General features: G+C 40.8%; 1 protein-coding gene across 4 annotated transcripts in view; it reads left to right on the top strand.

Annotated features, from left to right (window-relative positions):
• slc35f4 (solute carrier family 35 member F4) overlaps nucleotides 1-24,499 on the top strand; it is a 203,902-nt gene extending 179,403 nt beyond the window's left edge. For all 4 annotated transcript variants that reach the window (XM_043697743.2, XM_043697746.2, XM_043697747.2 and 1 more), the window contains exons 5-7: nucleotides 10,914-11,106; nucleotides 18,203-18,292; nucleotides 23,900-24,499. In XM_043697743.2, the coding sequence (XP_043553678.1) occupies nucleotides 10,914-11,106; nucleotides 18,203-18,292; nucleotides 23,900-24,141 (525 nt within the window). In that variant the 3' untranslated portion in view covers nucleotides 24,142-24,499. The remainder of the gene's footprint in view (nucleotides 1-10,913; nucleotides 11,107-18,202; nucleotides 18,293-23,899) is intronic.
• Nucleotides 24,500-24,722: the final 223 nt, after the last annotated feature.

The raw sequence follows: 24,722 nt of genomic DNA, 5'->3' as shown, positions 1-24,722 counted from the left end.
CATCACTTAATGCTGTATCCTGTCATCCAATGCAATAATCTCCTCTGAAGTATCTTGTTAGAGATTTCCTGAAACTTTATGTGTACCACATTCATTGCATTTCCCTCACCCATTGTCTGTCACTTCCTTGAAGAATTCTCGATGGTCTGTTACGTATGATATTCTTTTCTGAATTTAGTTTTAGCTGTATGCAATTCTTTTGTCTAAATGTTTTGTTATTTTATCTTTAATTAAGGATCCCATTAATTTCTGACTTTAGATTTCAAACTGTCCTGTAATTACCTAGCTTGTCTCTATCTCTATATTGTGAAAAGTATGTTACACTTCCATTCCCCAGTCCTTTTCCATGCATGTACGATCATATCACACCAAGGGTCAATGATCTCTTCCATTACATTTTCTTGCCTTTGGCTATGAAGCACTTGGAAGCATCTTTAATTTGTGAAAGGTACTATACAAATACATTTTTCTCCTGCAAGTATAAGATAAAAAGCTACCAATACTCTTCCTTAGAAATGTTATGCTAACAGAGTATTAGAGTATATCTAAAACTCGGAATTTAACCTGCTAGCTGTGAAATTAGAAACCATCTCGATACTAGTTACAGCTATAGACCTCAACAACCAATGTGAAGCTGGTTTCTATTTTATAATAACAGTAAAATCTATTAATCAGTTGCAAAAGAGATTTCCATGCATTACTATTCCAGTGTCTCCCACACTGAATTTTATTACAACCAGTGGAGGAAGATGGGGTTGGCATCACGACAAAGATGTATCACTCTGATCGTTGCAGGTCAGACAGCCCAAGCTGTTCCCATAGTAATTACATACCAATGAGCAGAAAACAGAGATAATGGGGTAAATTGGCATCAATAACTGAACACCTTTCCAAGAAACAAGTTCATTTCACTTCTTATTTGTAAGGTCACATTCTTGATTTTATAACACATGACTATTGACTGCTTTGGTGATTTCAAATCCTAAAAAGGGGTCCAGACTAAAACAGAGTTGAACATATATTGATATTTATAATGACAGAAAATATGGAAATGTTGGGTAAAAATTTTCCCAAAACACAACTGACAATTTCACAACAACAGTCTGTTAATCTAATCAATTCTGTTGAGCTGACTGGAAGATATGTGCATTCCTTACCTCTGAGCCAGGGCACGCAGGTTCTTATCTCACCTGCTCCATATGTGTGCCATAACGTATCTGAACAGATTAATTAGAAAATATCGACAAATTAGGAGGTGTAGGTAATTCAGCCTTGAGCCTTCTCCAGTATTTGATGGGATTGTGGCTGATCAGATTGTGGCCTCAACTTCACTTTCCTATTTACTCACTTGTCTAGGAATCTAAGTAATCCAGACTTAAAGATATTAAATGATTCAGCCTGTACTGCTCGCTGGGAGGAGCATTTTGTAGACTAATGACATTCTGAGGGAAAAACAATCCTCATTGGGCTGAAACTTTTCTTCAGTTAAATATTAGTTTTACTGAGTTTTTTGCAGGGACTCTCTCCACAAGGCCTAGCAAGATCTCTCATTGTACCAAACTCACCATATTAACTACATCTGCTGCCCCTATGGCACCTTATCAAATTCTAGTCCCATTTCCAGAACAGTTCACCAGATACCTATTGAAAGACTGTGTCATATTTAAAAAGTTGATTTGCACTCGAACGAGCATTGGCACTTCCAGGTTGCCCCCTGGGTCAGGACGATCTTCACAGTCAGAGGAATGGCCAACAGTGCCACAAGCTGGTCAATGAAGTTCCCCACACTGCCACAATGCTACACTGTACCCTCTGCCACCTCACATCCACCCTGCTTGTTCTACTGCACCCACCTCCCACCAAAGCTTCTGTTCTGTCACTCATTATTTTCTGCGATGTCTTCCCTCACTTGCTTTCATCCCCCCAAACGCCCACACCACCAACCCTGCATGGGGACTGCACTCCCTGCCTACTTTCCTGAAACATATCAATCCACTCTACCAGCACTAACAGCCATGCCACTCATTTTCACCTCACTCAGTGCCTGCTGATAAGAGGATAGAGTGGGCCCAGACGATGGGAGCAGTATCAGGCTTCTCACTTCCTGTGAGGAGGGAATCCTGGCCCTTGCAGGGTAAAGGCTGATGAAGGACTTATGCCCGAAACATCAATTCTCCTGCCCATCGGATGCTGCCTGACCTGCTGTGCTTTTCCAGTACCACACTCTCGACTCTGATCTCCAGCAGCTGTAGTCCTCACTCTCTCCCCCTTACAGGGTAAGACTGAGACTGCTCCAGCAGAGATGCTGTCCCACTAACCAAGTAAGCATTCACTGTGACTCTCACATTAACCCCACCTCTAGCCAGTGGCCAGGGTGCCTTCTCTGCCTCTTGCCTCACAGGTAATAGCGGGATGTCCAGTGGGAATAGTGGGAAAAACGGCTGCTACACCAGACACCACCTCTTTGCTGCCTGAGGAAGACAGTACTGAGGTCACAGAGAAGGCATAAGCAAGGCTGCCTCCTACACCATCCATTGGCTCAGATCCTGATTCCTCAGTGAAATGTTCACACTCAGGATATTTGAGAGCAGCTGGGTATGGAGGAAATGCCCCAGGCCGCAGGCACTTGGAGGGCTGCACTTGGTCCTTCCCAGGCAGGAGTGGGCCCTGTGGAGTTGGTAATCAGGGACTTTGTCCACATTCACTGGGAGGAAGTGGAGCAACAAACAGGGATGTGGGAGATGGTGGTTCTCGAAGCCCAGAAGCTGCAGGAGTGCAGCCACACTATGGGCACCCAGCTGCTTCAAGCATACTTCCTTCTGGTTGCTTCCATAGACAGATTAGCAGCTGCCATGGAATGCCAGCTCCAGCACCCTCAGCGTTTTTTGGAGAGGAGCACAAAAATGCACAATCCATCATTCTTGCTACTGGTCCTTGGGTTCGAAGGAATGACAACAGAGGGACAGGAAACCTGATATACGCTCCAGATGCCCTATCCACATGAGGAGACAGGGCGGTGCCAGGAGGCACACTGCAGGAGGAGGTACCACAGACAAGGCCCTCAGAAGTCTCCTCTTGGGACACTCCCAATGTGGCCAGGCCCTCCACTTCCACTCAGCCTGTCCCCTCAGACTCTTGGACGGTTTAGCCAAGGAGCTGGGAAAAAAGCTCCTCAGGTTGTCATGGTCGCCTGATCAAATCTCCAGGATCGATGGCCTCCGTTGCTGAGCAGGATCCTCTAGCCAGCTGCAGAATCTGGGACAACATTGCAATGGACTGGGAGGACAAAAGGAAAAACCTTTTGAGAGCATTTTGGTGGCCTACAGCACCCTGCATAGAACAGATCACTTTTTGATAGATTTGATTGGTTTTGTGCTACATCTGTTTGCTTAAGTCTCCTTATAGCCCCCAATGTTACTGTGTCAGCATACTACCTGATGTCGCAGGATGTACTGTGGATCGATCTTCAAGTTGAGAGCCAGCTGCAGCTTGGGGAAATAAGATGAATAAGGCCTGTGTAATGTAATGGATTCTGCTGGCACCAATATCTCTTGTGGTCAAACATCCCTATTCCTTCACTGGCCTCTGTCTCCAAAAGTGTTGGTGCTGTGGTGGAGTAGTCAGCAGTGTGGATGCAGGAAATTATACAGCAAACAGGCAGCCAATGCATCAGGATCGGTAGAGCTTAGGGACCCTGCAGACCTGTGTCCTGTACAGTGTGTGGCTCTGTTGTGGCCATCTAAAGGGCCTTACTTCAGTGGTTCTTACAGCCCCCTCCCTCACAGTTTAAAATATGTGCTTCACACACTCCAGATATGGTCACTGCTATTTTCTTTCACATTGCATTGTTTCAGTTTAAAGCACAACGGGAGGTAACAGTGAGCTTGACCTCTGTGATAAATTTCGTCAAAGCCCATGTCATTCAGGCTCTTTTAAGATTCTGTACCTTATCACTGTTTTGATTGAAGACCTTTAATTTTTAAACTATGTTCCCGAATTCTGGTGTCTCCCATATGCTCTCAGCACCCACCCTATCAAATTCCATGAGGATCTTACATGCTTCCATGAGAGAATCTCACTCTTCCAAATTTCAATGGTACAGGGCTAACCTTTGGGTTCTGAAGTATTTCTTTATTTCATAGTATACTGCTTTTCTATCCTTCCTGCCAAAGTGGACAAGTTCTCATTTCCCATCTTATCTACGCTCTGGCAGTTGGAGTATAAAGAGTTTAATAACAGGGGCCTGGAGCTCTCAGGAATCTGCTGGGATCAGGGTTGAAGCCCAGCACCAATGTTCCATCTAAGCTGCATGTACATATACCATAAGGTATCCACAACTTCACCAACCAAAAAACTTACTAACCCACCCTTCCACTTCCTCATCCAGGTAATTTATAAAAATCACAAAGAGCAGAGGGCCCAGAACCGATCCCTGCAGGAACAACCACTGATCACCGAGCTCTAGGCTGAATACTTTCCATCTACTATTACCCTCTGTCTCCTTTGGGCCAGCCAATTCTCTATCCAGACAGCTAGGTTTCCCTGTATCCAAAGCCGACTTACTTTTTGAATGATGCTACCATGGGGAACCTTATCAAATGCCTTGCTAAATTCCATGTACACCACATCCACTGCTCTACCTTTGTCAATGCAGTTTGTCAAATCCTCAAAGAATTAAATAAGGTTTGTGAGGCATGACCTGCCCCTCACAAAGCCATGCTGACTATCTCTGATCAAACTATGGTTTTCCAAGTATTCATAAATCCTGTCTCTCAGAATTCTCTGCAATACTTTGCCAACCACAGACCTAAGACTGACTGGTCTGTAGAGTCATAGAGTCAGAGAGATGTATAGCATGGAAACAGACCCTTCGGTATTCCCAGGATTATCCCTATTCCCTTTCTTGAACAAGGGAATAACATTTGCCACCCTCCCATCATCTGGCACCACTCCAGTAGACAGTGAGGATGCAAAGATCATCGCAAAAGGAGCAGCAATATTTTACCTTGCTTCTTCTAGCCTATCCCGTCTGGCCTAGGGGATTAATCCATCCTTATGTATTTCAAAATTTTCAGCACATCCTCCTTCTTAACATCAACCTGTTCTAACATATCAGTCTGTTTCACACTGTCCTCAGAAATGTCAAGGTCCCTCTCAGCAGTGAATACTGAAGCAAAGTATTCATTAAAGGACCACTGCTACCTCATCTGACTCCCGGTGCAAGTTCCTTCCACTCTCCCAGATCGGCCGCACCCTCACTCTGGCCATCCTTTTGTTTCTCGTTTAAGTGTAGAATATCTTAGGGTTTTCCTTAATCCTACCTGCTAAAGCTTTTTCATGCCCCCTTCTAGCTCTCCTAAGTCTACTCTTCAGTTCCTTCCTGGCTACCTTGTAACCATCTAAAGCCCTGTCTGATCCTTGCCTCCTCAACCTTAAGTGAGCTTCCTTCTCCCTCCTTACTAAGTGTTCCACATCCCTTGTCACCCAAGGTTCTTTCACCTTACGATCCCTTCCTTGCCTCCATGGGACAAACCTGTCCAGCACTCACAGCAAGTGCTTCTTAAACACCTCCACATTTCTGTTGTGCATTTCCCTGAGAACATCTGTTCCCAGTCTAGGCACCCCAGTTCCTGCCTAATACCATTGTGATTCCCCCTCCCCCAATTAAATGCTTTCTCATACCGTCTGTTCCTATCCCTCTCCATGAGTATGATAAAGGTCAGGGAGTTGTAATCCTATCAATGAAATGCTCTCCCATTGAGAGATCTGACACCTGGCATGGCTCATTGCCAAGCACCAAATCCAGTATGGCTTCCCCTCTAGTCAGCCTATCTACATATTGAGTCAGGAACCCTTCCTGGACACACGTGTCAAAAACTGCTCCATCCAAATTATTTGAACTAAGAAGGCTCCAATCAAAATTAGGGAAGTTAAAATCACCCATGACAACAACGCTGTTACTTCTGCATCTTTGCAAAATCTGTCTCCCAACTGCACCTCCACATCTCTTGCTTTTGGGGCGTCTGTAGAAATTCCCAATAAAGTGACTGCTCCATTCCTGTTTCTGACTTCCACCCATGCTGACTCTCGACAAACTCCTCGACAACCTCCCTTTCTGCAGCTGTGATACTATCCCTGATTAGCAATGTCACTCCTCCACCTCTTTTACCTACCCCCTTTTGAAACATACAAACCCTGGAACATCCAACAAGCATTCATGCCCCTGTGATATCCAAGTCTCCGTAATGGCCACAACATCATAGTTCCAAGTATTGATCCATGTTCTAAGCTCATCACCCTTATTCCTGATACATTTTGCATTAAGATAGACACACTTCAACCCAATACACTGACTGCACCTTTGCCCTATCCAGTGTCTATCCCTCCTAACAGACTCGCAGCACGCTGTTCACTACCTACTCCATCATCTGATCCATAGCTCCGGTTCCTAAACCCCCTTGCCAATCTAGTTTAAACCCTCCCAAAGAACCCTCGCAAACTTCCTGCCCAGAATATTAGTGCCCCACCAGTTCAGGTGCAACTCATCCTTCTTGTACTGGTCCCATCTTCCCCAGAAGGATCCCAATGATACACATATTTGAAGTCCTCCCTCCTACACAAGCCCTGCAGTCACGTGTTCATCGGCACTCACTCTCTATTCCTAGCCTCACTAGCCCATGGCACCGGTAGCAATCCTGAGATTACTACTCTGCTCATCCTGCCTTCTAGCTTCCAAACTAACTCCCTATATTCTCTTTTCAGGTCCTCCTCCCTTTCCCTTTTCTTAGCTATGTCTTTGGTACTGACGTGTACCATGACTTCTGGCTGTTCCTCTTCCCCCTTAAAAATCCTGTAGACTTGATACAAGATATCCCTGACTCTAGTACTCTGGAGGTAACATACCATCCAGGAGTCTCACTCGCGACCACGGAATCTCCTGTCTGTTCCTCTAATCATTGAATCTCCTAACACTATCGCTCTTCTATTCTTCCCCCTTCCCTTCTGAGCCACAGAGCCAGGCTCAATGCCAGGAACCTTCCTGCTGAGGCTTTCCCCTGGTAGATCATTCCCCCCCATAGTATCCAAAATGGTATACTTATTATTGTGGAAGTAGCTACAAAGGATCCCTGCACTGTCTGGCTATTCTCTTTCCCTCTCTTGACGGTCACCCAGCTACCTTTATCCTGTTACTTAGGTGTGAGTACCTTCCTATAACTCTTCTCTATCATCCCCTTAGCCTCCTGAATGATCTGAAATTCTTCCAGCTCCAGCTCCAGTTCCCTCATACAGTCTGTGAGGAGCTGTAGTTGGGTGCACTTCTTGCAGTTGAAGTCAGCAGGGACACCAGTGGTGACCCTTACCTCCCACATCCTGCAAGAGGAGCATACGACTACCCTAGCCTCCATCCCCTCTGCTCTAAATTGCCAAGAGAGATTGGATAAATGAAAAAAAAAGCCTTACTTTACTAACCATCCACACACGGTCTGTTTTTTGTTAGAGCAGGAGGACGGGTGGGAGACACCTCACGTGTAGTGCCTCGGGTTTAGCCCCAGCCCAAATATAACAGTCCACGTGCCCAGCAATCCCTGTGTCTGCATCCATTCCTGTAGAGCCTTTGCTCCTCCTATTCACGTGTTAAGGCTTTATGAGGGAAACCTACCTACCCGGCAGCCTCCTGATCTATGCTCTCACCACTCCGGCTGCTGAAAATGTTGACAAGGTAATCGTGGTTCTGGAAGTTGCTGATGCGCACAGACCTCAGAAGCCCATGCAGCCAAAAGGGCAGGTACCAGAAGCAGAACCACCTGTGAGTTTTGTCCCTGCCAGCTGTCATTTTTCCCATTCATGTAACCTATCTATATCCCTTTGTAAATGTTTTTCCTTGACAATTTACTTTCCTATCTTTCTTTGTGTCATCAGCAAATTTGGCTATCATACTGTTGGTCCTTTCATCCAAGTCATTCACAGATATTGTAAATAGTTGTGGCCCCAGCACTCATCCCACTGGCATTCCACTAGTTAAAGCTAAACAATCTTCAAATGGCTTGTTTATCACTACTCTCTTCTTCCTGTTAGCTAAGCAATCCTAAATGCGTACTTCTAAACTGTGAGCTCTTATTTTGTAATGGCCTTTGACCTTCTCCAATGTCTTTGAAAATCCAAGTACGCCACATTTACAGATTCCCCTTCATCTACACAAAGTGTAGAATGGCCACTAATGTGATATTGCCAATTTTATGTTCCTATTCAAACCTCCATCCTTTTCAGAAAAAATGAAAATACCACTTGATCCTGGGTTACTGGTTAAATTTCCCTATTTTGAAAAGTTCACCAGGTACATCATGAAATCTTGAATTTAAGCCGATTATTCAAGCTTTAGCAAGACAGGGAATTTCACAGTCTGCCTAATTTAGCTCTTAGTGTCAGCAGCCCTTCCGAATTTCATCTGCTGATAAATCTCCCATGAGATTGGAATTGCTTGAATGTAACAACACATACAGTTATTAATCCATTCAATCTGGGACCGTTTTTCTGTGACACTATATTTGTTTGTCTTGAGATAAAACAATTATTTGGTAAGAAAAACATTTGTGAGAACATGTGAAACTGATCCAGCTGCCAAGTTCCTGTAGTGTATTCAACTGCTTGCTGTGATAGATAGAGTCATAGAGATGTACAGCATGGAAACAGACCCTTTGGTCCAACCCGTCCATGCCAACCCAATCTAGTCCTACCTGCCAGCACCCGGCCCATATCCCTCCAAACCCTTCCTATTCATATACCCATCCATAAACCAACTGGATAAGTAAAAGAATCAGAGTGGACCCTGGTAACTCTCTGAGATAAACCAAAAGGTCATTGTTTTCCAGAGGAGTAGATGAGGCCTCTTCTGGAGTATTGTGTTCAGTTCTGGTCACCCTGATATAGGAAGGATATTATTAAACTGGAGAGGGATCACCAACGATTTACAAGATCTTGCCGGGAATGGAGTATTTGAGATATAATAATAGAGTGGAAAGGCTGGGACCTTTCTCACTGGAGCATAAGAGGCTGAGGTTTTATTGAGGTTTATAAAATCATGAGGGGTATAGATAAGGTGAATGACAAGGGTCTTTTCCCTAGGGTGGAAGAGTTCAGAACTAGGGGCTGTAATTTAAGGTGAGAGGAGAAAGATTTATAAAGGACATGAGGGGCAACTTTTTTACACAGCGAATGGTTCATGTGTGGAATGACCTGCCAGAGAAAGTGGTGGATGCAGGTACAGTTACAATGTTTAAAAGATATTTGGATAAGTTCATGAATGGGAAAAGTTTGGAGTGATATAGGCCAATCACAGGCAGGTGGGACGAGTTTAGTTCAGGACCATGATCAGCATGGACTGGTTTGACCAAAGGGTCTGTTTCCAGTTCAAAGGGTCTGTAAGTCTCTATGCTTCTATAACAAAGGATTGAACATGATAGGATTAATTAATGACCTCAGAGTTAAGTCATCCCTGAAATACAGCGACTACAATATGAATTTTACATCCAGTTTGAAAGGGAAAAGATTAGTTATTAGACTAATATTTTAAACTCAAGAAGAGGCCAGCTATGTGGGAACGAAATCTTAGCTCATTAAAGTGGACTGGCATGCCAGGCTTTAGATCAAAATAGATGAGTGGCAGACATTTCAGGGGTTATTTCAGAATATTCCAAATAAATATACTCCTATTATAAAGAAAAAAATTAAAAGGAGGACCTATGGTTAACTAAATAAGTTTGGAAAAGTGTCAAATTTAAGGAAAAATCATATAATTGCATAAAGATGAATGGCAGAGAGACAAAAAGATTCATCAGAAGAAATAAGGTATAAGAAGAAATGTAAAAATGGGGGAGTGCAAGAGTTTCTAAAGTTATTTGACAAGGAAAAGAATAAGCAAACTGAGAGTTAGTCCCATAAAGAGTGAGAATTAGGAATTAATAGTGGATAGTAAGAAAAAGCCAGATGAAATAAAAACATATTTTGCTTCTGTCTTCACTATGGAGGATACAAAAGATATTCCAGTATTAGCTGTAATTCAAGAGATAGAAAGGAGAGAGGAACTTAGTGCAATTACAAACACAAGGGAAATGGTATTAAACAAAGTGATGGAGCTTCAGGCTGACATGTTTCTGATTGGAGATGGACCTCATTCTCGAGTCTGAAAAAAGGTAACTAATGAGGTAGTAGATGATTCAGGAAAGGTTCTATCAAACTGGAAAATAGCAAATATAACCCGCTATTAAAGGAAGGGAGGCAGAAAACAGGAAACCATAAGTCAGTTAGTTTGACATCTGTCATAGGGAAATGTTAGAATCAATCATTAAAGTGTTTTTCCCCATGCACTTCAAAAAGCTCAATATAACCAGGAAGAGTCAAAATGATTTTGTCAAAGGGAAATCATGTTTAACCAATGTATTGGAGTTCTTTGAAGAAATAAGATACACTGTGGATAAAGATGAGCCTTAGATGCAATGTACTGTTCTTGGATTTTGAGAAGGCATTTGAAAAGGTACCACATCAAACATTATTACGGAAAATGAAAGCTTATGGTGTAGGGTGTTACATATTAGCATGGATAAAGGCTGGCTGCCTGGCAGAAAACAAACAAAATGCATAAATGGATCTTTGCCTGATTGGCAGAACATAGAGATAAGTAAAGTCCTGCAGGGGTTTGTGCTGTGCTTTACAGTTTCCATCAATGGCTTGGATGTACGGAGCAAAGGTGTACTTAGATGATAAATGCAAATATTATAACTGTACTTAAGACCTTGTTTGATTAAATGGTTAGATTACAATTTATTTTTATTATTAAATAAATCATATTCAGTTGCCTTTAGTGAATTTAACACATTACAGATAACTTCATATTGATTTTCTTATATTCCTTCCAGGTTTTATTTAAAATGTTTCTTGGAAGTGCAAACTTTGGAGAAGCTGCATATTTCATTTCTACACTGGGTTTCTTCAATTTAATTTTCATATCATCTGCACCAGTTATACTGTACTTTACGAAAGTGGAGTACTGGTCCTCATTCTCTGCTTTACCTTGGGGATACCTTTGCGGTGTGGCTGGCCTTTGGTTAGGTAGGTGGTTTCAATGCTTTTTTAGAAAACTATTTGGTTCTTTACTGGTATCCTGAAATAACAAACCAATGCTATTTCATTTGAATTACAATTTACCTTCATGACGTTTAAATTTTAATTGTCCATTCGTAGTACTTTTCATGAATAAGATTTTGTGAGTCAATACATAAGACAGTGCAATTTTAGAGAGCTCTAATTATCATTGAGCACACTTGCACAAAGTGAAAAAAGTTGTTATAGTCCAATCTGTTTCCAAAATCAAACTAAATGTCACACACTTGTATATACAAAAAACCATTACCCCAAACATGCCTTGTACAACCAATGCATTTCCATCATATATACATAAAGCTGGAACCTTCTAACTGTGCGACGTTTTAACTTTTTTACTTTTTACTAAATCTCAGATTTATATTGAACAATTAACCTGAGAGGTCTTAACAACAGCACAACCATGTTTTTCACCATTTAGGAACTCCTGAACGTATCCAATCCTGGCTGAAGATTCCACATTAGCTTGTAAAGAATTCAAAACATAGTGACTTCAAGCTTTCCTGTTTAAGTTTAAATTTATATTTTCAAGTTTAAAATTATTTAAGCAGAAAATGCTGGAAATACTCATCAAGTCAGGCAGTGTCTGTGCAAAAAGAAACAGAGTTAATGAGTGGGGGTTGATGACCTTTATTAGTGATAACCCATAAAGTAAATAAACTAACTATGCAGAACAATGGAATGACCTGAGTGCAGGTTAGGTGCTATCTACATACTGTTATGGACTAAGCCAGATCACTCAAAATCTTCTTAAGCAGGTGGCTCAGACCATAACTTTGCAATTTGTTTCAGTAAGTGTACAGTGAAAGTTACTCGGATTAAGTTACCTAGATTGGCTACTAGATTTTAAAACAGACAAAGCATTATTCACAAAATTACACAATGAAACAGAAAGAACCAAATAGAGAACCCCTATAGAACTCAACCTATCCAACTTGACTTAATTATGCTGTTCCAAATATACACAACAGTCCCAATAAGCAAACTCCCTTTAAAAAGCAGTATAAATGGAACACATGCTTCCAGGTTGAAGTTGAAGGTCAGAAAAAGAGAGAGAGTTTCAACACATCTCCCTGTTGAACACCTCACCTGAACTAAACTGCTCAGCTAGAGAGCTGACCACTTCCCTTTCATTATACAGGTCACTTCTAAAACATGACCACTTTGGCCTGAAGTCTCATCTGTTTATATAGAAACAAAAGGCCTCTCAAAATCCTTTTCATCTCTGTACCAAATCAGACTGATCGGAGCCTGGCCCTGTTTATTGCATCTCTGAAAAATGTCGAGGACAGAGTCTCCTTGAGCCAAGGAACCTACATCATGCCATTTGGGCACCTATTCAAACACGACTAGAAATATAAATAAGTGCTTGCCCAGCCAGTGAAGCCCACATCTGTTAAAAGAATTTTTAAAATTCTGGAATCTGTTTGGGTGGTGCACTGTTCCTGGAGACATTAAATACATTTTGTAATCAATACAAACAAAGTTCCTACTTTACCTGTTTGATAGATTCAGATTGACAGGAAACATGGGCCAGGTTTCTGTACTTAACAAGAATTATTATGTACAGTATTACAAACAAATAGATTCTAACCCCAGGTAAACAACTATGAATTATCAAGGTATAACTACACTAGTTAAAAATCTAACTCCCTTCTGATAGACACAAACAATCAAAGTAACATGGAGCTGGTGGATAAAGGGGAAAGAATATTATGGAAACAAATCAAAAGCACCAGTCCTCAGGATTCAATGGGGTGTTCCTTTTGTTTCCTAAATCTTTTAATTCTCTTTTCCTTCAGTTCCTTCAATGCTTCACAGAAAGCATAGAGTGACTGGTCAATAAATTATGAAGTCCCTGACTCACTGATTAAAAGGAACAGCAGATGTCAGGGAAAACAACTGGCTTTCTTTAGTTTCATCTGTTTTTTCTGGAGAAATGCACTACCTTCCTTTCCAGATGTATTCAGGCTTCTAACTGTATCAATCACAACCACATGCTATTCAGTTGTCCAGGAACTAACAGAATTGTTGTCAGACTGATGGTCTTTGGTATCCATGACAGTCACAACTACACAAATCAATCAGCTATTTATTGTTGGCTGAAGCTCATTTTGCATGCTCATTTCTGATAGTGGCCTATATATAACAGCATACCCCTCTGCTTGAACAAAGCAGCAACATTAACACCATATATGATGAGTTTCCATGACTTGTTTTTAAAAATGGAACAAGTTCCTTCTACAGTGCTTGCTTTTAATGTAGTCCTTTCTTTCATTTCAGTTCACAACCAAAAATACAGAAAATAAAATCATATGCTCTTAACAAATCCTAGGTAACAATTGTTTTCTGACCAGAGAAGCTGTAAGACCATGTGAAGCTGTGTGAAAAGACTGTTAGGTTAATTGAGGCTCTAAGAATGGGAATGTCTCACTATACGACCCCAATCCTTTAGCCCTGTCCTCTTACATCAATGGTCTTGCAGGTGGCAGCTCAACTATCATTGTTTTCGGCCATTCCTTTCAAACCTTCAATGAAAATCCACAAAACTGGCTGCAGATTTGTAAATCTTTGGTCTTGCCTTGGTCTTATTTATTCTTATTGGCTTGGATTTGGTGATCAACAATAAATAAACGTTCACGGTTCATTTCACTTTCAGCTCTCCACAGACCTTCTGTGAATGTTTGCAGTGTGATTTACAGATACTAACATTTGAAACAGTATAGCTCCCTCTATTATGGATCTGGGACTTGTCTCATCGAGAAACTGATGCTCCACCTCTAATCAGGTTGAAGAATCTTGACTGAAATGTGAAAAATTAGAAAATGCCCATTAGCAGTAAGTTCATGGCCATTGATTGTGGCACTTGGCCCAACATTAAATGCACTGCTGATTCTCTGCATGCTCAGCATTACCTGTAAAGCTAGTTTCAATTAAGTAGCTTGAATTTCTTAATGCTAGCTGAAAGAGAGATGCAGTTTGGCTGCAGGGCTGGAGTTGATTGTAGAAGAGTTTCTCAGAAGGAAGAAAGTGGAGCAATCATGTAATGAGCAATCATGATTGAAAAAGGTGCTCAGCACCACTAATGCAGTATTGGAGACACAAAGTGGAGAGAGGCCTTCTCTCTGCAGGTAACTAGGGCTGGGCCTCTAGAAACAGACAGAAAGGAGTAGGAGCAGATGGTCACAAAGAGCAATGTTTGGACTTAAGTATCTGCCTACAGTGCCAAGACAGGCTCAATGACCACTTATAAGCTGTCCAAGTCAGTGAATGCATTTGTAAATGCCACCTTCTAACCAGCATACCACGATCACCACTTTTCACTGTTTACTCATCAACAATTTCCAGTAAACAAGACTCATGTCAGACATTCATATGCTTCATCTCACACTCACACATTTATCACTACTGATAGCCCCACATCAAGAGCTCAACTCAGCAAAGTCAAGCACATCAGCCAAATATATTGCAACACACTCACTCACTATCTTTCCTCTCTCTTGCTGTACAAGGTGGCCCATGAGAGATGGCAAGCCGCAGGCACAGTGGTATGTACACAGCCCTTTGCAACAGATCATCATGAATCACAAGTCAGACCCTGGAGAGTCCTGTGGAGTTCCCCCTTAGCAGCCAAAGCGATGTACACATTGTTTCATGACACCAGTGCTCTGAATTAGTGATGCAACAGTCCCGAAGGCTATAGGCCTCACTGAAAACATTAGAATGATAGTATGTTTCTGTATAATGTATTTCCTCAGATCCCTCTTCAGTCTCATCCTGCTGTCTGCAATGAAATGCAAGTTAAAAGTTGTGTAACTATACACCTATTTCAACACTCACCCTACCCCCAGCTCCATTTTCCCTACCCAACTGTTCCCTACACATTTACATTCTCAGATACACAAAATCTGCTGCCTGGCTAGGCATTGCAATCTGTTTCTTTTCGTTTTTGTGCATTTTAAAATTGTGAAAATGGTTAAAATGGAAGGTAACTTTTTAAGTTTAGTGTTTTGCAAGGACTGTTTCATGTTTTGAAAAGCTAGTAACCGGCCACTCATTGCAAGCATTGAATAATCAGCTGCTTGAACAGGTTGCAGTGGCCTGGAGTCAAAAGGATTCTGTTTATTTTTTTATTTTTTTTAAATTTTTTTTTTAGTGCACCAATCTTTATTCAAATTCCACCACCAGGAAGATAGGAAAACACCCGGGTGGCCAGTGACAAACACTGCCCTTCACATCAAAGGGCAGTGCTGTGTGATCAAAACAGTGAAGGGGACGATCTCCTGTTTATTTTTTCTTTTTTTCTTTTTTTTCTTTTTTTTTCTTTTTTTTATAGGAAAACACCCGGGTGGCCAGTGACAAACACTGCCCTTCACATCAAAGGGCAGTGCTGTGTGATCAAAACATTGAAGGGGAGGGTAGGGACTAAATCAAAATAGAATTGGAGGGAGAAATGATGTGCTCCACTCCCTGTGGCGCCCACCTCTCCCTGAACAACTCCAGGGTGTTGGTCGACACCGCGTGCTCCTTCTCCAAGGACACCCGGGCTAAGGATTCTGTTTACAAGTTGGCAAGCAGAGGTTGATTGGTCTATGGATTAGTGACCAGTTATTGATGACAAGGTCCTTTGCCTGCCAACAACTGTGTTATTGGCTGTCAGGTAATTAAATAACTCAGGGGTGGGAAAGAAGATATAAGGAGTGATCAGACCTATATCAGCTTAGGCACACTCTTTCTGTTTTTAATAGTCAAAGCCCACTTTAAACTTGAAGAAAAACAGTTAATTTTTCCTCCAGTAGTTTTCTGTAAGCTGTGACTTTTAATCACTAAATCAGAGACATTTTATAATTGAACCAGCTTCCCTGTATCTCTTGCAAGCCAGAGGAAGCACTGGGAAAATAAAAGACAAGAAGAAACCTCTGATCAGCCACTGCATAGGAGGACTAGCACAATTAAAGGCACTGGCAAGACAGGCAACAAGGAAAACACAAGGGTGAATAGTTCATTCTTGTTGATCAGAAGTATTGGATATAGCTTGTGTAGAATGATTGGTTTAAGATGCCTGTTATTTCAGGAGTTTGGCCAGTGAGAACTCTCTGATGGTCAAAATAGAAGATAGAGAATTTCAGAACTGTGGAACAACTGTTATTTGAATGTTTTTTCACAGGAAGTGGAGTCTGATGAGAAACTCACTATAGTCCATCCAGAGTGATGATGATATGCTTCTTCCTCTTATCTCTTTCTTACTCATCCTCCTTCTTTTCCTCCTCCTCTTGAAGTGATCATCAATACTTTGGTGACTAAGGCTGTGGCCTCAATATCTGTTGTGGAAAATGCAACAGATAACCATGAATCACAAGACAGACTCTTGAGAGTCCTGTGGAGCTCCCCTTCAGCAGTCAAGACTATGCACCCATTGTTTGAGGACACAAATGGATGTTCCTACACACAGCATCACTGTCACTGCAGGAGATCAGTCCACATTTGGCTGGGTCTTCAGTCTATCATTAGCCATGTGTACAGTTGGTATGTTTGGCACTGCGCAAGTGAATAACCTCATGGTTCCTCACATTATTTTTTTCCGCCACCTTGTTGCTCATTCACTTAATCTGTATCTCTTTGCAACCTTTCTGTGTCTCCCTGCCAACCTATATTTCCACTTATTCTTGTATCATTAAATTCCCTACTCATTGTATATAGGAATCTCCGTAATGCCACAACAGCTGCGAAACTGCAGTGTTGGTGATGTTGCTCACCCTTACCTGGAAATGTCGTGAGGCATAAACATCACCGTGGCACTGCTCTGGAGTTACATGTCCAATTTGAGAAAGTGCCATAATTCAGTGCTTACATCCTTGGCAAAGTATTGTTACTTGAAGCTATGACTGGCTGAGGAGGAAGGGAGAGAGCTCTCTGAAGGCAATGCTTTCTGTTCCCAGCTCGCCTCCTCTTCTCCAGCAAAATCCACATCACTTCTTGCAGAAGTCCAGCATCACTCCTATCTGACTGAAAGAATTATGTAGGCACCTCCTTCAGCAATTCCACCAAATCTGCACTGAAGAAGAAAGTCAAAAGCAGCTGAACTGGAAATTGAATGGTGATCCCTCTGAGTAGAGACAGAGGCAAGGTGTTCACAAGACTTGCAATATCTAAACTGGCAGTTAGAGTGTGGAATCAGGATAAGATATTGACTAATATCACTAATCTTTACACCCTCAAGCTTCTAACAATAAATAATATCTGAAGGAATGTGACAGTGCACTTTTAAAGGTAAAGACAATGCTACAAATCTTCTCAAAACTCCTTAAAGATCAATGTCAAAGCAGCTGGGTTTTCTAATAATTATGAAATTAAGATTGAACACTATTATAAATCCACTTACACATTATTGGACATGCAAGTCCTAACCTTTTGATTTATTTAGTGAAAAACCAATTGGTACATATCACAGTTACATCCTTCATGGTCTTCAATGTTGAGTCTCTTGCTGACATACTGTCGTAGCAGCATTTATGGAAGAGCAAGGACCTTTAAGCAGTAACTTCCTGATATCCTTATTCAACTCTGTCTGTGCAATCACCAGGAGTCGCTGTCTGATTTACTCTTCATAATGGTAATGCTGTTCACCTCATTGGCCCCAGATTTTGTAATAAGAATAACAATATGTTTTAACTAAGATCTACATTTAATTAAAAATATTTTGATGGAGAGAAACAAATTCATACAGATTGTAAGAGAAGGAGTTAGTATTGACTTGGGCAAGACTCCAGCCACCTATTGTTGTTCTCTATATTCTTTGTGAAGATAAATGTTGACCCTCAGTAATCTTACTTTACTCAGATGACAACGCTAGCTGGGCTTGTTTGCTTGATAACCACCCCCCTTTAAAAAAAATACAGTTTCTGAAGATAAGTTGCTATCAATTAAGCCAATAATTGATGTCTCCACAAACAACTTGTTATATTGTCATTCTCCCTACATATGAAAGTGTTGAAAATAACTTATCAGAAATTAAATGTCCTTCTCATTTTCTTTCTTTATACAGCCTTCAATATTCTTGTGAACGTTGGTGTTGTATTAACATATCCTATACTCATTTCTATTGGAACTGTCCTGAGTGTCCCTGGAAATGCAGGTAATATATCTCTTCACTGTTGCTCTTTTGTCCCTTCATGATGGAGTAAAATTGCCAAATTATTTTCCGAGAGTGAAAACTTCTGTGCCCAAGGTGGAAAGCTTGGAGGTGGGACACTTGATGAGACAGGGTGGTGCTGTAACTAAACCTCGCTGCCTTCCTGCCTCCACCATGATCAACCTTCCTGTGCTGCTGACAATTGAGGTCAATTAATCAAAGCTTAAGGGACATAGCCTTCTGCAGCTAGGACTAATCCAGCTGCAGCCAGGCCTGTCATCATACAGTGTTGTTAACAATATTTGTTAAGCTGTGGTGGCTTGACACCTCAAATGGGGAATGGGAGGATCCCAGATCAGTGTCACATTAAGGAATTGAACATCAAGTAAAGGAGTGCATACTGGGAGCTACTCCCCCAACCTTGCTACTGACCCCTTCTTGGACCCAACCCAAGAATCCCACTATTAACTCCTCCTTGTGCTGGGTACCCCACAGTCCCAGGGGTCCTGCAGCCACCATAGCCATCTCCTTGATGCTGCTGAATGTGAGAGCTGCCAGTGATCAGCTCTCCTCCCAGATCTTGAGTACAGGGGAAGACATGCTGGCCACCTTTCCACCCCTTGGCTGGCATGGAGCTTAGATGGTCTTCCTTGGAAGAAGCAGCAAAGGTCTCTAACAGATGACACCTCCAATGTTTAAATAGACATAGATTCACACAGCATGGAAACAGACCCTTCATTCCAACTTGTTCATGCCAACCATATTTCCCAAACTAAACTAGTTTCACTTGTCTGCATTTGGCCCATATTCCTTAAAAACTCATTTACCTGTCCAAATGTCCTTTAAATGTTGTAATTGTACTTGTAGTTACCACTTCCTCTGCAGTTAATTCCACATACAAACCACCCTCTGTGAAAAAGGTGTCCATCAGGCCACGTTAAAATCTTTCTCCTCTCACTTTAAAAATATGCCCCTAGTTTTGAAACCCCCACCCTAGGAAAAAGACCTTTGCTATTTATCTTATTCATGCCCCTCATGGTTTTATAAACCTCCACATGGTCACCTCTCAACCTCCTACACTCCAGTGCAAAAAGTGCCAGCCTATCCTTATAACTCAAATCCTCCATTCCCAGCAACATCCTGGTAAATCTTTTCTGAGCCCTGTCCAATTTAATAATATCCTTCCTATAGGATGGTGACCAGAACTGTACACAGTACTCCAAAATGTCCTGTACAACCACAAAATGGCATTTCAACTCCAATACTCAATAGTCTGAACAATGAAGGCAAGTGTGTTAAACACCTTCTTAATCACCCTGTCTACCTATGATGCAACTTTCAAAGAGCTATGTACCTCAACCCCTATTTATCTCTGTTTGACAGCACTACCCAGGGCCCTAGCATCAACTGTACAAGTCCGGCCCTTGTTTGTTTACCAAAAATGCAATAACTCGCATTTATCCAAATTAAACTCCACCTGCTACTCCTCAGCCCATTGACCTAATCAATCAAGTTCTCTTTGTAAGAATCTTCATCACTATCTTCTCGACTATACCACCAATTTTGGTGTTTTCTGCCAACTTACTAACCATGCCTCCTAAAACAAATAAAGGTACTGCCTATACGTCGTGGTTACAAAGATTTTACACTAGTGACAAAACATTGGCAGATATTTTTGCCATCACTGTCTGGATGAAACTCTAGTTAAGTGAATCACCCACCTGTTTTTATTCCATTGTATCAAGTATTCCCAGTTGAAAGCATTTGAGACAAGGTTACTGGGTGTTTCCATTTAGTAGCTGCAATGTTGTTCAATCTTTTACGCCATTAGTTTATTATTCCCTTGGGAAAACCCAATGAAAACTGCGAAGCTCTTGCAAATACTAGTTATATTTATTCCTGTGAAATTTCCACAACTCTTTTATGTAATTTTCTAATCCACTTGTAATAGATATAACTAATTCTGAATGTAAGATGTTTTTAAATCCATCGAGCTTCGCATATTTTCACATTCTAATCTACCTATGTTTATTTATTCCCTCTTATTTTTCGTTGAGCCATTACACCTTCCTTAGGTCCCATGTTTCAGATCAAATAAATGGCTGTTATATACATCTGTTATTCTTTACAATGATTGTAAGTTACAATCTCAGCTAGTACAGAAGTAACGCCATTATACAAAGGAACTCGATTATCCGACATTCGATTATCAAAATAACGGATTATCCAGCAAGATCGCTAAACAATGTTATCCGGCATTCGATTATCCAGAATTTGATTATAAAAGTTGTGACAAATTGTTATGATTGACTCAATTCAAGACTTTTCAAAAATCAAACGAAATACTCCCTGCCCATGTCCTTCGGATAATTGAGATTGGTATTAATTGGTATTAATGACAGTGAATTAAAGAAGGTATCTCAGCCAGTACTATTTGAATAGTTTCATAGTTTCATAGAGGCAGGAGTAGGCCATTTGGCCCATCAAGCCTGCTCCGCCATTCATTAAGATCATGGCTGATCTATCCATCGTCTCAGCTCCTCCTCCCTGCATTATCCCCATAGTCCTTAATTCTCCCACCATGCAAAAACCCATCCAACTTGAATATATTTAATGAAGCTGCCTCTACTGCTTCATTGAGCAGAGAATTTCATAGATTCACTACTCTCTGGGAAATCATTTCCTCCTCATCTCTGTCCTAAATCTACTCCCCCTAATCTTGAGGCCATATCCCCTAGGCCTAGTCTCACCCACCAGTGGAAAAAATATGCCTGCCTCTATCTTATCTGTCCCTTTCATAATTTTATATATTTCTATAAGATCCCCTCTCATTCTTCTAAATGCTAGCGAGTACAGTTCCGGGTGGCTCAACCTCCCCTCATAGGGTAACTCCTTCATCTCTGGAATCAGCCTGGTGAACCTCTTCTGCACCGCCTCCAAAGCCAATATATCCTTCTTCATGTAAGAAGACCAGAACAGTGTACAATAGCTATCAGTGACTTGTGATCACATGTTATTTGTGGAGTTTGGGTGAGCTCAGTTTCCAGAATCAAAAAGCAAAATGGCCAAAAACATGTAACAAGATCAATGCACTGACGCCAAACCAAAAAATCCAAGTAAGTCATACAGCACATTGAGACTTGATGCAATTGAACACAATTGTGAGTAACATTAAAATTGGGTTTGAAAATCCACATACTTAAACTAACCTTTGGTGGTGATAAGACAGTTCTGGGGTGAACAATGGGAGGAATCAGGATGCTCTTGACCTTATTGGATGACGCTTGCTGACTTTATAAAAAGTTGCAAAGTGAGCTCTTGCATTACCATCACTGGCCAATCAAGGGATGCAGAGACATATAGTCCCAGTGCATCTTTAGGGCAGTAAGTTCCCCTTCCTCTTTAACTCCAATAGCTCGCAAGCATAACTGTTGTAGTGCAAAATGTCTCCTTTAATTGATACTTCTGCATCAAGCTGATATTCCTTCAACTACCCATTATAAAGCTTGTGACAATCTGTTATGATTGACTCAATTCAAAAATTCTCAGAATTTATGTTTAGAATCATTGAATAGTTATATACAAAAGGAGGCTATGCAACCCATCATGTGTGTTCTAGCTATTTTCAAGAATAAATTAGTTTGTTTCTCTCCCTAGTCCTTTCCAGGAGCCTTGGACTTTTTTTTGTCACCATGTACTTATCTAATTCCCTTTTCAGACCACAATCAGAGCTGGCTCCACCACATTCTCGGGCTACATCCTAAACATACACTGCATTAAAAAAAGCCTGCTTTCACATGTCAATATCAGTTCTTTTGCCATTTACCTCACATCAATGTCCACTGGTTTTGGCCTTCTTGCTAATGAAGCCAGTTCTTCAGTATCTACTCAAGATCCTTCATGGTTTTGAAGCGTTTTATCCGATTCCCCCCTCAATCTTCATTAAGTAGAATGGCCCCAGCTTTTTCCCAACTAGCCATGTCGCTGAAGGCCATCATTTCTGTAACCAGTTTCATCAATATTTTCTGCATGAATCCTTCACTTCCTTTCAAAAACATGGTGTCCAGAATTGGATACAACAATCCAGTTGAGGCCAAGCTAATATTTACAGAGATTCATTATAACATCCTTGCTATTGTACTCAGTGTGGTTATTTGTAAAGCTCAGGATACCATAAAAAGGGGTTTTCAATCACTTTCTCAAACTGCTTCACCATTTTCACTGATTTGTGCACATACACCCCCTAGCCTTTCTGTTCTTGCATCTCCATTTTGAATTAGATCCTTTCTTTTCTATTACTTCTCCTTGTTCTTCCCACCAAAAAAATCACTTGACTAATCTCTGCATTAACATTAATCTGCTATTTGTCTACCCAATCAACCATCCTGCCTATATCTTCTTGAAGTTACTATCCTCCTTACTCCAATATTGAAACTTTATATCAAGTGTAAGTTTTGAAAATGTGCCTGTATTTAAGTGTCTAAGGGCTTTAACATGCATCAAGCAGAGCGGTAATTCTATGACCAACCCCTGAAGAACCCTACTGTAGACCATTCTCTAGTCCAAGAAACAATCATCCACCACTACCCTCTGTTTCTTCTCATTCATTCAATTTTATATCCACTCTCCCACTGTTGCTTTTTTATTCTACAAGCTTTAGATTTGCTGTGAAGCCTGTTCTGTGTCACTTTATCAAGTACATTTTGGAACTTCTTATACACCACTGCAACATAATCTTCATCTTCTAGGTTTATCCTTAGATCCATTGTGAGTTATGGTGTAATAATTCTCAACGCCTCTGGCAATTCATTGTTTACATTGTATCAGCCGTGGATTGGTTGTTTCTGAAGCAGAAAGTTCTGGGTTCAAATCCCATTCATGGGCTGGAGGATAAAAATCAAGGCTGATACTCCAGTTCAGTGCTTAAGGGAGCTTTATATTGTTTGAGGTGCTGTCTTGTGGATGACACATAAACAAAGGCTCCATTGGCCTGCTCAGGTGGATGGTGATCCAAAGGCACTATTTCAAAGAAGAACTGGGAATGAATTGGATGCAAATCACTTTTGGAAGTTCTGAAGATGTGAAAAATACAATAAAACTGCTGGTTTGTTCTTTTCTTCCGCAGGCACGTTTAGTTTCATTTAAGTTTGCCATGGTATCAGAGAAGCTTACCTCTGGCTGCATCTACCAGGCATTTAGGCATTTACTGTTCATGATACTTGAAAAAAAACATTAATGATCAACTATTGGAATTGCAGGCATGAAGTTTCAACCTTTAGGATGTATTCACAAAATTACTGCTTTAAGGTAATCCCCATTTTACTAGTAGAGGATAAAGCGGTAAAACCAGCTATGGTGATTTCCAGAATTCTGCAATTTTATAAAACAGCGCATCTGATTCTTCAGCCTGGTTTTATTCAGGTGACAAGTTAAAACTTGTTAGGTATAAAATTTCATACTTTTAGTTAGGATAGACGGAAACAATGGGATAACTTTGAGGCTTCTCTGAATAACTGTTAATTTGCATATGGTTTTCTGTAATTATATAAAGTTCCAGGTCAGACTGTTTAATTTGCATTATTGATACTGCGTTATCTTTTTTTTACACAGCTGTTGACCTTATGAAGCACGAAGTGATATTTAGTATGGTGAGATTGACTGCCACTACTATCATATGCATTGGCTTCCTGCTCATGCTTCTTCCTGAAGAATGGGATGAAATAACTTTAAGGTTTATTAACAGATTAAAGGAGAAGAAGAATGAAGATCAAACAGAAGACACCACAGAGTCTAGTGTCCACACTCGGAGCAGAAGTAGAGCAAACGGAACAGTTTCAATTCCTTTAGCTTAAAAGCAGCTAAGTTTTAAAATGCACGAAGATGTATATTCTGTGAATATAATTTAGTTGTGTGAAATAGTATGCTATTATGACAGTATTACTTTTTGAAGCAAAGATCTATGGTATACAATATAAGTATGACACAATAAATTATTAAAAACAACATCATTGCAATTTAAACTTTATAAAATTACATGGGAATGGGTGTTAATGTCAAATAAAGTTTTTGTAAAGGTCCTTGCATTGGGTTTTTTATTATTTATTTAATGATATGGCCTTTGGTTAAAAAGAACATTTTTTTCCTTTTGATTGTTGTTACTGCATTCAGTTGTATTCTAACACAATCAAAATAAAAGACTGATAGAGCACATGTAAAAGTGTCCTGATTTGTCATTTGTAGATTACACTGTGACTATTTGAATACTGTTTAAATGCTCCAGTTAATGTTTGTGAAATTGTGTTAGTCCATTATAACGAGACTGACACACAGCCGGCACTCCCTATGCTGGTTAGTGGCAGTGCAGTCAGTTTGAGTGGAACTGCGGGCAGGAAAACAGAATGAGTTGATACTACTTAAAGGCAGTCTGCACTTC

The sequence above is a fragment of the Chiloscyllium plagiosum genome, unplaced genomic scaffold (assembly GCF_037043375.1).
Source record: "Chiloscyllium plagiosum isolate Xiang-an unplaced genomic scaffold, Cpla_swu_hap1 HiC_scaffold_8, whole genome shotgun sequence".
Taxonomy (NCBI): domain Eukaryota; kingdom Metazoa; phylum Chordata; class Chondrichthyes; order Orectolobiformes; family Hemiscylliidae; genus Chiloscyllium; species Chiloscyllium plagiosum.
This window is presented reverse-complemented; position numbering and strand designations above follow the sequence as displayed.